The sequence below is a fragment of the Macaca mulatta genome, chromosome 14 (genome assembly GCF_049350105.2).
Source record: "Macaca mulatta isolate MMU2019108-1 chromosome 14, T2T-MMU8v2.0, whole genome shotgun sequence".
NCBI classification, from domain to species: domain Eukaryota; kingdom Metazoa; phylum Chordata; class Mammalia; order Primates; family Cercopithecidae; genus Macaca; species Macaca mulatta.
Genome location: NC_133419.1, coordinates 56,723,373 through 56,739,689, shown reverse-complemented (window position 1 = coordinate 56,739,689; position 16,317 = coordinate 56,723,373). Strand labels below are relative to the sequence as shown.

General features: G+C 42.1%; 2 protein-coding genes across 45 annotated transcripts in view; one reads left to right on the top strand and one right to left on the bottom strand.

Annotated features, from left to right (window-relative positions):
- The window catches only part of AKIP1 (A-kinase interacting protein 1), a 338,621-nt gene that overhangs the window by 209,644 nt on the left and 112,660 nt on the right, over positions 1-16,317 (top strand). The window lies entirely within an intron of this gene.
- Positions 1-16,317, bottom strand: part of DENND2B (DENN domain containing 2B) — a 177,727-nt gene that overhangs the window by 89,226 nt on the left and 72,184 nt on the right. For 7 of the 44 annotated variants that reach the window (XM_077963473.1, XM_077963478.1, XM_077963500.1 and 4 more), the window contains one exon: positions 9,100-9,200. The exons of 35 other annotated variants lie outside the window; for them this stretch is intronic. In XM_077963473.1, coding sequence (XP_077819599.1) covers positions 9,100-9,164 — 65 coding nt within the window. In that variant the 5' untranslated portion in view covers positions 9,165-9,200. Of the gene's footprint in view, positions 1-9,099; positions 9,201-12,198; positions 12,484-16,317 lie in introns of those variants that run through there. 2 more of the 44 variants (XM_015114914.3, XM_015114919.3) reach the window with 2 other exon arrangements.

The following is a 16,317-nucleotide window of genomic DNA, read 5'->3' as shown; positions in this document are numbered from 1 at the left end:
TAACAGATCTGAAGCCAATATGGTACAGTGCTAATATTTGTGAAATTTCGATGATGGGTACATAGATTTTTGTTATATTAACCTTTTACTTTTCCATATACTTTTCCAAGTTTTAAAAGATATTGTTGACCAGGTGCAGTGGCTCATGCCTATAATTCCAGCACTTAGGGAGGCCGAAGCAGGCAGAACATGAGGTCAGGAGATCGAGATCATCCTGGCTAACACAGTGAAACCCCTTCTCTACTAAAAATACAAAAAAATTAGCCAGGCGTGGTGGCGGGCGCCTGTAGTCCCAGCTACTCGGGAGGCTGAGGCAGGAGAACGGCATGAACACGGCAGGTGGAGCTTGCAGTGAGCTGAGATCACGCCACTGCACTCCAGCCTGGGCAACAGTGCGAGACTCTGTCTCAAAAAAAAACAAAAACAACAACAACAACAAAAAAGACGTGAAGTAATTTAAGTATATTACATACCTTTTGAACCAGTGATTCCATTTTTAGAAACTTCTAGAAATAACTATCCTGAAGTTATACAAGTAGGCACAGTTACACAGATATGTAGATATTTTCCACCACCTACCTTCTTTTTTTTTAAAAAAAAAGAGATGGGGTCTTGCTCTATTGCCCAGATTGGAGTGCAGTGGCACAATCACAGCTCAACGTAGCCTCCAACTCCTGGGTTCAAGTGATCCTCCCACCTCAGCCTCCTGAAAAGCTGGGACTACAGGCATGTAGCACCACAGCAGCTAATTTTTTACTTTTTTCTAGAAATACCATCTCACTATGTTGCCCAGGCTGGTCTCAAACTCCTAGCCTCAAGCAATCCTCCTGCTTTGACCCACATAGCTTTTAATAACAGAAACAATCCAAAAGTCCATTGTCTGGTTACCTAAATAACAATTCATCCATACAATATCATTCTATGCAGCATTAAACATTATAGAGTAGCTCTATATGTACTGTCTGTGGAATACATCCAAGTAATATTAGTCAGAAAAGTAGGTTACAAAATATAAGTGCAAAATGATGGCACTTTGGGGGAAAAAGCAATATATGTCAACACATATGAAGAAGATCCCAAAGGACAAGATACACCAAAAGTTAACAATAATTGTGCTATAGGGGATTATGTGACTTTTACTTTCTTTTTTTTTTTTTTTTTTTTTTTGGAGACGGAGTCTGTGACTTTTACTTTCTTCCTAATATTTTTTGTTATTGTCCAAATATTCCTCAATGAGCCTGTATTTCTTTTATTAGAAAAATCAATAAAGTTAGTTAATTTTACACAAAAAGAAAATAAGGACTATCTGGTAATAGCAGATGAGTTTTACTTGAAATAAGGGAAAAGGTAAGCAGAAAAAGAGGGAGATATCATAGACAGAAGTATAACAAAAGCTCTACCGGAACAAAGAGCCGGGAGGAAGAGCAAGGCTTATAGGTTTTCACCCAGGTTGGGCATTTCCAGCAACAAGAACAAAGAAGGCAAGAGGGAGGAGGTCAGCTGGAGAGCTGTTTGTGACTGAAGGGCAGAGAGTACAGACAGAACTACACAGTTCTCAAATTCCATTTAAAATTTTAATACATTTCTCACTTCACAGATTCTGAACCTGCCATAGAACCTTGGTGTAGTGTGAGCGAAGGAAAGATTCTTGGGTAGAACTTCATAAAGTCTGTCATAAGATCAGCCCCCAGAGGAGGAGACTTTTCAGATCCCATCCCTCATACACATTCAGAAGGCCAAGGAAACACCCTCAGGATTGAACTATGATAAAGAAGGTGAACAATAGCCTGGACAATACAGGGAGACCCCATCTCTACCAAAAAATAAAATAAAATTAGCCAGGCATGGACATGGAGGTGTATGCCTGTGGTCCCTGCTACTTGGGAGTCTGAGGTAGGAGGATCACTTGAGCCCAGGAAGTTGAGGCTGCAGTGAGCGGTGACTGTGCCACTACACTCCAGCCTTGGCAATAGAGCAAGACCCAGTATCAAAAAAACAAAAAAAAAAGGGGGTGACAAAGGAGACAAAAGCAATGACATCCCAGTGGCCTTAGTTTAGCCTACACAACCAGCAACTCTATTTCTCTAGAATTGGTGAGATAATGAGAAGCTGAAGAAACAGAGGGCTAGGTGGGTGGGTCACGCCTGTAATCCCAGCACTTACGGAGGCTGAGGCAGGCGGTCAGGAGTTCGAGACCAGCCTGGCCAACATGGTGAAACCTTGTCTCTACTAAAAATACAAAAATTAGCTGGGTGTGGTGGCACACACCTGTAATCCCAGCTACTTGGGAGGCTGAGGCAGGAGAATGGCTTGAACCCAGGAGGCAAAGGTTGCAGTGAGCTGAGATTGTGCCACTGCACTTTAGCCTGGGCAACAGAGTAAGACTCTTTCTCAAAAAAAAAGGAAAAGAAACAGAGTGAGAAAAGTGGGCTGGTAAGCCAGAGGGTAATCATAAGCCAATCCTGTGTTTAGGCAAATACAAAACTAAACAGGAAAGTAACGTCTGTCTGGCAACCTATGACGCAGCATGGATATTCTACTGGCACGTGTCTTCTTTCCGGATATAGTACTCCCTCTAACACAGCTGCCACATGGTAGAGTAGTTGCTAAAAAGCCAATGGAAGGTACAACATCTGAGATGCCACAGGTGTCCACTGAAATTAAGCCATTCTTTTACCTTTACCCCTAGGCTTTTGGACTTGGACCTCATCCAAGGAGCTGGTTGCCTGCACTTGCACAGACAGTCAGCTTCATCCCCAGGCCCCAAATCCTGAATTTGCCCTATGTCAATGAAAAACCATCATCAGCTTTTCTTTACATTAAAAACTGATTGTGATCAAAGCAGTTTTTCCTGTTTTCTGGGATCACTGCTGCAAAGAGGAAAGTCACAAGAGGATAAAATGACACACACGCACATTCTCCTGTGGCTGAAATTCCCCTCACTCTTCCTGCCTCTAACCAAAAAGGAGGATACAGACCAAGGAGCACTTCATGAAGGTAATCAAATGCCCACCCTGCTGTTTTTCACCTTTAGGAAGAATCACCTCCTACTAGCTAGAACCTCTCCTTGGTCACTATAATCCCATGATTTGTAATGTGGGCTTCACTCCTCAGAAGCCCAGGGTTGGTGTTATCTAGGAGTGACATCAGTCATTTCCAGATCATGAGCAGTCACACAAATAAGGCAAAGGGCAACTCCTGCCTAGCATGTGTGACCCAAGAGATGACGGAGAAGAGAAGGGAGGAATGCAATCCTTCACCCAGTCCCTCAGCACTGAGCCAGCCTCCCATTTGCACATGGAAGGAAAGGCCAATACCCAATACTTAAGAAAGAACTAAATGTTAGGTCAGCCCCCTTCCCTCCCAGGGCTAGTATAAGGATTAAATAAGACAATGTTCTAATAGAAGCAAGAATACAAGTTACATGGCTCTAACTTGGCTCCAATTTCTAGCTGGTAGGAAGTCAATCCTTTCATCTGTTTTCCAAAGTCTATGGATCTGCCTTTAGCTGGAAATACAGAATAGAGTATAGAAGATATTATAGAACTTGGGGCCTTGAATTACTGTCCAACTCTTCACAAAATTCCATTGAAAGAAGTGGTATTTAAGGAACACTGTCTAAGGGGTATGATATAAATCCATGCCCCTGAGTATTTTAGGCTCCATTGTCTAGCAGGTCACCTGAAAGCTACACAGATGTCATTAGCTCAGCTCCTGACAGAGTGGTTTTCACTAAGTTGCAATTTCATGTAAAACATTTGCATTTTGTCTGCAGTCTCTATGAGAGCTATAGAAAACTAAGACTGCATAAGCACTGGTTATAAAAATAGCAAGGAAACTGTTGCTGTAGTGGTAAAAACAATAAATAAATAAATAAATAAATAAATAAATAAATAAATAAAACATACTTCTTGCTTTAAAAAAAGTAAAAATTACTATTATATCATTCAATATTGCCTTACATATCCACATACATTTCATTACAATATAAAACTCATTTAAAAAACTTTGTCCTTTGAGAAAGTGGTATGTTGACTGCCAAGGAGAAGGCCATTCATAGCAATCACGTTAATGAACAGGATTAGGAAGGCCAGGCACAGTGGCTCACGCCTGTAATTCCAGCACTTTGGGAGGCTGAAGTGGGAGGTCTCTTGAAACCAGGACTTTGACATCAGGCTGGGCAACATGGCGAGACCCCGTCTCTACAAAAAGTTTAAAAATTAGCTGGGCATGGTGGTACACATCTGGGGTCCTGGCTACTCAGGAAGCTGAGGTGGAAGGATCACTTGAGTCCAGGAGGTGGAGGCTGCAAGGTTGCAGTGATCTGTGACTGTGCCACTGCACTCCGGCCTGGGTGACAGAGCAAGACAATGTCTCAAAGAAAACAAATGAACAACAAAAAAACCAAGATTTGAACAGCTGCCTGCTCTTCTTTTCTTTGGTGCTGATGTTATTTCTTTTTCTGTGTTATTAACATGACTAAGGCCTCGCTTTACCAGTTATCTACTGTGTGCCAAGCATTGTTCCCAGGTGTTAATTATGTTAATTCATTTAATACTCTAACGCAATCCTATGAGGTAGATGTCACCAATTCTGTTTTACCAAACAGAAAAACCAAGGCCCAAGTCATATAGCTAGTAAAAGGAGGAGCCAGAATTCAAACCAGGACTGATTTCAAAATTCTCATTCCTTCTACTATGCCATGGAAAGTACAGTAGGGTGTTTTTATGTCAACTGCAGCCAGACACATCAATTTTCTCTTCTGAGAAGACAGGATATAAATCTGAAGAAACAATGTATATGAAAATATGCTATAAGGCAATATTCATATGTAAATAACTACCATCATCCTCCAGGAAAAGATGCGTAAAGCAGAGCTGACAGTTTTCTTTCTCTTTTTTTTTTTTTTTTTTTTAAGAGACAGGGACATGCTATGTTGCCCAGGCTGGACTTGAACTCCTGGGCAAAGCGATCCTCCTGCCTCAGCCTGCTGAGCAGCTGGGACTACAGGCACATGCCATCATGCCAGGCCAGAACTGGCATTTCTACTGCACACACACCGGCAAACTCAGCAGGAAGTGAACTCTAAACATAGCCTAAGAGAAGAACTTTTCTCTCAACACTAAAACTCATAAAAACATGTAAGCAAGTGTGTGGGTCAGTCACTCCCTTAAACACAGGTGTCTGGCAAGATAGTGAGAAATCAGCCCACATCTAGTGTCCATGGGCACAGACTCCTGTTTGCTTCAGAATCTAGGAGATGCTGGCATTTGGCCAGGTAGGCCTTCTTTTCTCTCAACTCCCTTTTAATCTCATCTCCTTCAGTGATGATCATTCTCAAAGAATTATTTCAAGAGACACTATCTTTGAGAAGAAGAATTATTTCAAGCTTTAATTTCTAGCTCATCTACAAATCCATGACTTTTGGAAATCAAAGCTCTCCAAAACTCTGAAACCTACAATGTGCTTCTTTCCTATAAGTTTCATGGTTATTACCTAGGAGACATGCATGCCTTCCCTGGTAGTTTAAGAGACAAAGTTTGGAATATGATGTGCTCAGAAAAGGGGTCACTCTACCTCTAGTCCTGGGCATCAAGGGCTTTCTAGATGTTTAAGAGGCAAGTGGTCACCAGCAGCAAGAAAACGTTGGGGTGGGTTCTCTGGACCACTGCTTCACTCAGGGACAGCCACCCCTTCTCTACTCAACCCATCCAAACCCTGTAAGTGAAGTGTAAAGAATGCAACGCAGATCTACTACCTACCAAAACAAACCCCAACCAGAAAAGCACTGGGGTTACTATGCAAAGGGATCCCTCAGAGATAAAACAGGAAGAGGGGTTCACTGCGTCTCCTCTCAAGGGCTCCTGCTTCAACCCCACCTATGTATCACAATTCTTTTCCTCTTCAGTATCAACCCCCTACCTCATTAATTTCCTCCACTCCAACCAATGGGCAGCAATGTCCAACAGAGCACAATAAATTTAAAACTGTTTAAAATGGGTGTCTTGCATTTTTCTCACCTTGTCTTCTTCCACCACTGGCTGAGCTTTCAACCGATTCCACAGTGCCCCAGCTCTGCAGTAAAGCAACTACCCCACGTCTTCAAACTCTTCACAGAATCATGCACCATCTCCTGCTCTAACACATACCAGGCTCTCCCCGAGGGCGTTCTCTCCACCCTGGCAACTTCAACAGCTATGTGGATGGATCCACTCAAAACTCTTATCTCACAACTGATTCTCTGACATCAATTCCACTTCCACTTGAGTCACCCATACTTTTGCACAAACCCTGAACCTTGGACTACCCATTTCAAAACCTTGCCCTCTACTGTCTGACCACAATTTCCCTTCCTGTCTATCTTTTGACTATTCACTACCTGACAGCTGCTCTTTGACCTTGGTCAGGCCTCTGTTCCCTTGAGCCTTTTTCCTAGTGTATATCAGCCACCTCCTGGCCTTTCCTTCTGCCAATCCAGGTTGGAATCCATGATTCATCATACATGGATCAATCTCAAATCCACAGCTCCTTTCTCCTTCCACTGTACCTACCTAAAAAGCCCTAACTATGGTATTCTCCATTCCTTTGTCAGCACACCTAAAAATTGCTAGTCAGATACCATACAACCAATACACTTCTGCAAGGTCTTTCGGAGATACATTCTGAAGCATTTATGAATGAAATGGTATGATGCCTGGAGTTTGCTTCAAAAAATTCAGTGGTAAAAAAGGAAGAGTAGTGGACAAGAATAGAAATGAAACAAGCTAGTTCACATGTTAATAGTCATAGTTATTAGTTAATAGTTACAGATAACGTTTGAAGCTGGATAACGGACACAACAGTGGTCATCTATTCTCTCTACTTTGGTTATGCTTGTTATTTTCCATAATAAAGTTTAACAACAAAACAACTTAAGTGCAAGATTAATGGGGAACAATGCCAAAGGTCACACAGACTACCTGCTAGTGACAAAATGAAAACTATAATTTCACGATGGAGAAATGTAGCTGATCCTACCTTAACCAGTAATCAAACTTAGCGTCAATAATAATGGGCCAGCCAAACATCATGTGCCTCTGATCTGCTGCATCATTTACAAAGGGTTGTTTTCTCCCCAAAATGCTTAACCTAAATCTAATCAGGTCTCTAGATCTAATTTACAGTTTATAGAATACACAGGGGAGAGAGGAAGAACCTGAACAATACCCCAAAGAAACAATCAGACAAATCCATAATGTGAAAAGTGAATTCAGGTTAAGAAATAAGAAGTGTCTAAAACTGGGCAACACAAGAGCCCCATCTCTACAAACAATAAAAAAAAGATTAGCAGATTTAGCAGAGTGTGGTGGCACATACCTGTAGACCCAGCTACTCAGGAGGCTGAGGCCCCCACTATCTAACTAAAACTACCCAAGAAGACCCCAGCCTTTCAACAGCCAGCCCTGAGACCTGTCTCTGGAGTCTTAACTTGACATTCCTCACTCTACCCTGCCAAGGACAACAAACATGACCAACTGGGACTTCCCTGCACACTCTACACTTACAGCTTCACTCCTGTCTTTGTGCACGCAAATCCCTCTACCTGGAATGCCCCTCCCTGCCCTGTCTCCTTATAAAAGAACTATGCCTCCTTCGAAATCTGTACCAGCACCATTTCCTCTGTGAAACCATGCCCTCCTTTTCCCCACTCTCCTCCCACCAGTAACTCAATTAATCCTCTCCTCCCAGTGAAACACCTAGGGTAGCATAAATTGCAAAGCAGTATACTGGCTTTTCATATGCCTTGTCCAATAAACTATTAAGTCCCATGAGGAAGTGCTATGTATCTATGCACTGGTCCTGCAGGGGCCTAATGAATGTATGCTGATTGGAAGTGGTTTCTCCTGCTCCCTTACTTAGCCTATTACTACTAAAAACATTTCTGGTCCAGGCACAGTGGCACACACCTGTAATCCCAGCACTTTGGGAGGCTGAGGTAAGAGGATCACTTGAGCCCAAGAGTTCAAGACCAACCTGGGCAACACGGCAAGGCCCCATTTCTACAAAAATTTTAAAAATTAGCCAAGCATGGTGGTTCGTGTCCATGGTCTCAGCTTCTCCAGAGGCTGCAGTGGGAGGATCACTTGAGCCCAGGAGGTAGAGGCTGCAGTGAGCTGTGACAGTGTCACTGTACTCTAGCCCGTGCAACAGAGCAAGACCCTGTCTCAAAAAAAAAATTCTGTTTAAGCCCCTGGCTGATGGAGCAGAAATGATGCACTCTAAATCCTGCTTTTCTCGGTCTCCTAAACTCTAACTTTCCTTTTCTGAGTTCGCAAGTTCACAACCCTTGGGAACAGCAACACTAGGTTGATCCAGCACTAAAAGCTGCCTTTTAAAATACAGTTAGATGGGACCTGACTAGCTTAGTGTCTGGGACATAAGTAGGTACTCAATAAACATTATTTCTTTTCCTTCTCTTACTTCAAAAACCTTCCTGAATCTGTTCGCAAAGCAGCTACATTTCCTCACACCTTTCAAGCTGCTCTTCTCCGAAAGCCACGCCTTTTCTGGGTCTTAATACCTGCTTAGACTTTGGCCTACTGCCTCTCCTCAGTACCAGCTGCCCACCTGCTGCCACCTCAGCCAGGGTGAGCTCATCAAAGCAGGTAGAATTTTTAAGGGAGAGGCTTCTATGTCACAAGATCTAGGTCCAGCGTGTCAATACAATTGCATATAAGAGGCACTGGAAACTTTTGCAAAGAGGATTCATGCAACTATTCCCAAACATTAATAAAAGAAACCCGGTTGTGTCGTATTTAGAGTAAGAGAAAGCAAACAAACAACAGGATTAGGAATCAGAAGACTCGGGTGAAATTTTTAATCTGCCTCTCTCACTAAAGGCTTTTTGTTTTTTTGTTTTTTGTAAACTGAATCAGAAATATTCTAAGCCAGGTGCAGTGGCTCACACCTTGTAATCCCAGCAATTTGGGAGGCCAAGACAGGTGGATCAATTGAGGTCAGGAGTTCAAGACCAGCCTGGTCAACTAGTGAAACCCAATCTCTACTAAAAATACAAAAAATTAGCCGGGTGTGGTGGCATGTGCCTGTAGTCCCACTTACTTGGGAGGCTGAGGCATGAGAATCATTTGAACCTGGGAGGAGGAGGTTGCATGAGCTGAGATCATGCCACTGCACTCCAGCCTGGGCTACACAGCAAGACCCTGTCACAAAAAAAAAAAAAAAAAAAAAAAAAAAAAAATTACTTTAAATGTCACAGAAAATGTTTTTAATTGTTACGGTACATCCTTAAGTGAAAAGAATTTTACATAAAGAAAAACTTTAATAGAAAAAAACGTTATCTTAGGTTTTCTTATCAACAAAATTTAATTCCTGCTGGGCACGGTGGCTCATGCCTATAATCCCAGCACTTTGGGAGGCCAAGGCGGGTGGATCACCTGAGGTCAGGAGTTCAAGACCAACCTGGCAAACATGGTGAAACACCATCTCTACAAAAACACAAAAATTAGCTGGGTATGATGGTGGGTGCCTGTGATCCCAGCTATTTGGGAGGCTGAGGCAGGAGAATCGCTTGAACCCAGGAGGCAGAGGTTGCAGTGAGCCAAGATCACACCACTGCACTCCAGCCTGGGCAACAGAGTGAAACGCTATCACACACACACACACAAAAAAAAGGGGGAAGAAAATTTAATTCTTACTTCTCTCCTTACAGCAAAATTAATTACAGTTTAAATGTAAACACTGGAACCATAAAAACACTAAAAGAAAACATGAACCACTTTTTTTTTGTGATTCTGACAAGTGAAGATTTTTCCAAGTATGACAGAAAATTCAACTCCACAGCCAAGAAGGGGGATGGGCGGAAGTGCTTTGAAGGAAAATATTTGCCTAAGTAAAAATGTAAAACATGTGAAAGGCAAATAATTAGCATAAACAAAGTCAAAAAAAATTTTTTATTGGGGAAAAATTATCAGCAACACATATGGCAAAGAGTCCTGATGTAGTATGTATGTAAAAGCTCTCACAAGTCCACCAGATAGAATAATGACCAAACAGAAAAATTAACAAGGTATTTGAGCAGAAAATTTACAAAGGAATAAAATCAACTATCAGAAAGATAAAAAGATGCTAATTTCATTAATAACTAAAGACATCCTAAATAAAGTAACAATAAGAAATCTTTTTTCACCTATCAGATTGGCAAAGAGTAAAAAGATGTGTAACACCTATGTTGGCCAGGGTGTGGTGGAAAGAGGCACCTCCATACACTGCTGATGAGAAGTACACTGATGCAACTTCTTGGGAGGCAGTTTGGCAATATTTATTAACATTTATAATGAGCACACCCTTTGATCAGCAAATCTTTCCTTCTAGGAATTTTGCCTAAGGAAATAAAATACAAGTACTAGGACACATGGGCAAAGACAGCTGGATACTGCTGTTCATTACAGTCCTGCATATAATAGGAACAACTGAGAAACAATTCAATTGTCCATCAAAAGGGGTTTGATTAAATAAATTACGATATATTTCTCTAAAGAAACGCAATGTTGCTCCTTAAAAGCACATACTGAGGTGGAAAAATATCCTAGGTAAATTACAAGTGACACGTTTTTCAGTACAGTATAATCTTTTCTTTCCATTTTTTAATTGCAGTAAAGTATATAAAATTCCCCATTTAAGAGTGTACAATGCAGTGGCATTAACTATGTTCACAATGTTGTGCAACCATCACCACTATTTCCCAAATTTTTCCAAACAGAAACTCTGCAATGATTAAGCAATAACTCCCCATTCTCCCCTCTCCCCAAGCTCCTGGTTTACCTCTAATCTATTTTCCTATCTCTATGAATTTGCCTTTTCTAGATATTTTATATAAGCAGAATCACAAAATATTTGTGCTTTTGTATATGGCTTATTTCAGTCAGGGCAGCATTTTCAAGGTTTATCTACATTGTAGTATGCATCAGAACTTCCTTCCTTTCACAGCTGAATAACAGTCCAGTTTGCATTACTGTGTTCATCCATTTTGTTTATGCATTGTTTACACACTTTGTTTATTCATCAGTCAGTGAACTCTTGGGTTGTTTCCACCTCGCTGCTGTGAATAATGCTGCAATGAACACTGGCATGCAAGAATCTGAGTCCTTGTTTTCAATTATTTTGGGCATATACCTGGGAGTGGAATTGCTGGGTCATATGGTAATTTGGGGCTTTTTGGAGAATAATCAAACTTTCCCACTGCAGCTGTACCGCTAACACTCCCACTAACAACCTATGAGGGTTCTAACTTCTCTACATTCTCACCAACACTTTTTACTTTCCATTTTTTTAAATTAAGAGTATAAACTTTTTGTGTAAAACAATGTATATAAAAATGTATCATTTAAAGAATCTGTTATGGCTCAAGGATGTTAGTTTAAATATATAAATAAAAAATATAAATAAATAAAAAATCTGGTGCTACCCAACTGTTAACAATAACTATTTTTCTGGGGCATGGGTTTATAGAAGATGCTCATATTCTGCCTTACATATTCCCCATTTTGCAAAAGTTTTTAGAACACCTGGTGTTGCTTGTGTTATTTTAACAAATATCTTAAACAAAAGTTAGCCAGATAGACGGCTTGATGCCTGCCTGCTGATCTGAAACACAGTTTCAATGTTACATACACAGCAAGGCCCTAAATCAGCAGAGGTGAGAAGGCCCGTGTCCCAGTCCTTACTCTGCCGCCCTGAGCACTCTGTATTCTCACCTCCCAACTCCCAGGCACCCAGGACTGAATCCAAGTTCCCAGCGAGTACCCCCAAAATAGACGACAGCTGTGTGGACCCACCCATGTGGTCCTTCCACCCTGGGGACCACACTGAGGCTACAAAAGCCCCGGGAGGGTTGTCTCAGGCTACGTACGGGTAGCCGTCTCCCTTTATCTAGTATGCCTTACAAAGATTAAGTTGGGCAGCACTGTGCCAGGCAGCCCGTAATATCCCTTCCCACACTGAAACAGAATTCCACAGTTGTACTGAACTAACGAAAGAAGGTAAGAAAAGGACAGCTCGGGGAAAACCTGTGAGTCACGGACTACGAAGGAAAATGAAGGCCTTCCCTGCAAAGAGAGAAGCAAGCCCAGAAAAGAATTCAAGAAACAATGATGCCAAGGAGGAGGGGGCAGCTGACATTGACTAATGCAAGTGTCTCACCTGAAGCCACAGGTGCTGAAGTAGACAGCAAAGGGAAGTGCCTGGAGCCACACTGCTCTGTGGGAACCATCCCAAGGTCACCTGCTCAGGCAGCAACAAGGAGAAAACGCAGCCTCTGTGGGAAGAGGCACTGAGGCCTGGGGAAGTGAAAGTCAAGTGAAACCCTTCCCCTCTTCCAGGTGTTCTCAGCCTTTCGGCTGCCAACTGTGAACTTTGCCCTTGAAATTCAACTCCTGGCGTAAAGAGATAATCTCCCAGGCATGTCCTGTGTAAATCTGGCTAATCAACAGAACACACTCTGTGCAGCCCATGCTGGCTGTCCCTGAAACAGCCCTGCCAGTCAGAAGCAGTGCTGACAGGAGGAGGGAAGCTTTTCCTGGCATAAATATCACCAATCCTAATGAAATCAAGGGCCCAGGATGGGCATTTTCCAAAAATCAGACAAGCATCTGTTCAAAGACGAGCACATACCTGGAAATCTTATCCAGAAGTGATACGGATTTGGTGAAGAGAGTCACTGAGAACATGGACCTTTACCAGGCTTTGTTGATGTTTAAGAGTAAGCCACCTAAGAACATCTAAAGTAAAGCTTTGTAGACATGAAATTCTGGGTCAGTAAAAGAAAGCAAGCCAATTAACATCTGACCCTCACACCCTTATTGGCATCTCAGCTGCCAAGCCTCTTAAGCAGTGGTTCTCAAAGTGGGATTCCCAGCCAACAGTAGCAGCATCACTTCGGAACTTGTTAAAAATGCAAATTTTTACCAAAAAATTTCTACTAAATTGGTTAACAAGCTCTCCAGGTGAGTTTGATGGACAGTCAAGTCTGAAAACCACTGCTCTACGGCTCCAGAAAGCTGAAAGCTCTGCAGTCTGGAGCTCTGATCCCACCCGCCCCAAGACTTCCCTTACTTTCTGCTCTAAATGAATTTTGAGGGACTGGAATATCACCCTCCAGTTACAGCCAATAAAATAGGCAAGTTTCCTCCCATTCCAGTTCCATTTTCTACATGGTTTCCTAGCTTTCTTTTCCACAAACCATATCCAATTGTGTTTCCTTTCTGCTTCCTGGGGAAAGTGATTCTCCGCTTTCTGGATGGTTCAATCCCTTAAAGATCTGACCTTAGCCAGTCTTTCCAGCCTCACCTTCTAACCCATCTGTGTGTACCTGCTCATGGCAGATGACCATTTAACGTCTGCTCATTGTGAATCAGTGATGAAGACCATCTGAACAATACCCTCTAAAGGAATCTTTCCCAAGTACATTATCTTTCCTTCAGAAGCAAGTGTGTTACTGAAACAAACTGGGAAGGGGAGACAGGAAAGCAGAATCCAGTGACTTACCAAAGAAATTTCCTCTATGTTCTAGCAATCTATGCTAAATCTGAAATTCAGTTTCACCCTGCTCTGCCCTTCACAAACTATTCCATCTAAGCAGGGTGATTAGGCTGACCACAGATTTCATGAACACCAACGAATGAGAGTTTATAAATACTGCATACATTTTCATTTCAGAATCCTGGGCCTTCACTACTGATAGAATCCAAACAGGATCAAACCTTTAGAAAAAGAAGTATGGGCCAGGCTCAGTGGCTCATGCCTGTAATCCCAGCACTTTGGGAGGCCAAGGCGGGCAGATCACCTGAGGTCAGGAGTTCAAGACCAGCTTGGCCAACATGGTGAAACCCCATCTCTACAAAAATACAAAAATTAGCTAAGCATGGTGGCGCATGCCTGTAATCCCAGCTATGTGGGAGGCTGAGGCAGGAGAATCGCTTTAACCAGGGAGGCGGCAATTGTAGTGAGCCAAGACCATGCCACTGCACTCCAGCTTGGGTGACAGAGTGAGAATCCATCTCGAAAAAGAAAAAGAAGTAACAACCCATAGAAACTAGTCAATGTTCAATTTCCAAGAAGTGAAAGTTGTGGCCTGATACATTTCTTTTCTCAAACATTTCCAACAAACTTGAAGACGCTAGAAGATATCTGTACACTAGGAAATCAGGGTTTATATACAAACACTAGTTTACTGACAAATTACTTATTTTTTCCAAAGGTAAATTCCATCTTCTTATACAATAGGGGGAACTGCAATCTAAGACATCTAACTACTTACGGAGCGTTAAGGAGAAAGGCCATTTTCTTCCTGCCCAGATGAAGAGATGTAATTCAGGTTAACTGCTTCCAAGTCTTGCCACAGCCCCACCCTCCCCAGTTATTTATATGGACTCACATTCTCAGTATTTAACCAGGTACCCCTTTCAGAGAAAGCTTTAAAAAACCTCATTCAATTCTGCAAACATTCACAATGTGACCATAAATAACACATAATGATTCAAAGGAAAAAACTCATTAGATGTTCTAGATAACCACGGAAGAGCTGCATTTGATATACTAACCAGAGTGGAGGTGTGGCAAGAACACATGCTTGGAATCAACAGCCTTAGATTTATATCTTAAGCAAGTTAGCTACTCCACGTCCCTGTAGATGTTACAACATCAACAAATTAACTCACAGGTCATCCTAAGGATTTACTAAAATAATGAAATAAAAACACCTAGTATAACACAATGCTTAGAACAGAGTAAGCATTACACTAAAGTCTTACCATAAACCTAAAATCTGCAGATAATTTAAAAACACATAGTGCTTGATCCCAAGAAGTATGCAGACTATATTAATTCGACTTCCTTAGCTAAGCAGGTACTGCCTATGCCCACTCCAGATCCCTTTTGTTTCCTCATATTCTTATCCCCTTACCCCTTACCCCTTCTTCCCCTTTCTTCCCCCTTCTTCCCCTTCTTCCTCGTTCTTCCCCTTTCTTCCCCCTTCTTTCTTCCCCCTTCTTTCCCACACTTCCCCCTTTCCCCTTCCCCCCTTCCCTCTTCTCTTCTCTTCTTTGAGACAGAGTATTGCTCTGTCTCTTCTCTTCTATTCTTTTATTTGAGACAGAGTCTTGCTCTGCTGCCCAGGCTGGAGTGGCATGATCGTAGCTCACTGAAGCTTCAAACTCCTGGGTTCCAGCAATCCTCCCGCCTCAGCCTCCCAAAGCGTGGGGGTTACAGGCATGAGCCACCATACCTAGCACCATACTCCTTTTACTGATTCTTCTCAACCAGATTCAATGTTCCTCTCTCTCCCTCTGAAATTTCCATACCTTATCCCAAGTTGTGCCACATCTTCCACTCCGACACCCCCTTGCTCTGTATATTCTAACAATGATGACCTCCTAGGTGTCCTTTCTGCATGTCAAGCTCTTTCCTACCTCAGGAGCTTTGACTGCTGTTCCCTTTTCCAGAAAGGAACTTTCCCCAAATCTGCACAGTCACAGCTTCTTCTCATCCTTGAGTTCACAGTTCAAATGTCATTCTCAGAGTCCTTCTCTAACTTCTCAGGTCCCTGTTACTCTATTACATTACCATTATTTCCTTCCTAGCTCACAGCACTATCTTGATCTCATCTACTGATTTGTTTCCTTGTTTACTGAAATGCTTCCCCACTCACTATGCATTAAGCTCCATGACAACAAGGACTTCAATGTCTTAGTTATCCCTACCTCCTCACATACAAAACAAAACCTAGAACAGAAGGAATACTCAATAAATATTTATTGAATGAATAAATACATTCAGCTTCTGAAGCAAGAGAGGCAGAGTTAGATACTCCTTCTCTTTCTCTAACTGGTGACAGTAGAAGATGGAAGCCCAGGGAAAGACTGTAAATTAAAAAGAGAACAGACTGAGGATTGACTTTTGGGGAACACCAAAAACTAAAAGCCATCCCAACCCCCCAACTGACAAAACATTAAGGGGTATCAGGGACCCAGGAGGATGGCACAGGTGTTGCAGTCTCCACTGCCTTCTTTTTTTGTTTCTACAGCTTTCCAGAAGAAGCTCAGCTTCTTCCTGCAAGGCCATGTAGACATCTGGCCTTCGGTGTTTTTCAGATGAAAAGAAGTCTGGATATCACTGCTTTCAAAACCCATCTGGGCACAGAAGCAGAATAGGCACCTACATCTAAATGGAGGGAAAAAAACAGTTGTGGGTCCTGCAACTGGAGCGGGTGGGAAAGAAACTAAAAAGGCTTTTCTATTTCCATTTAACGAGATTTAAATAAAA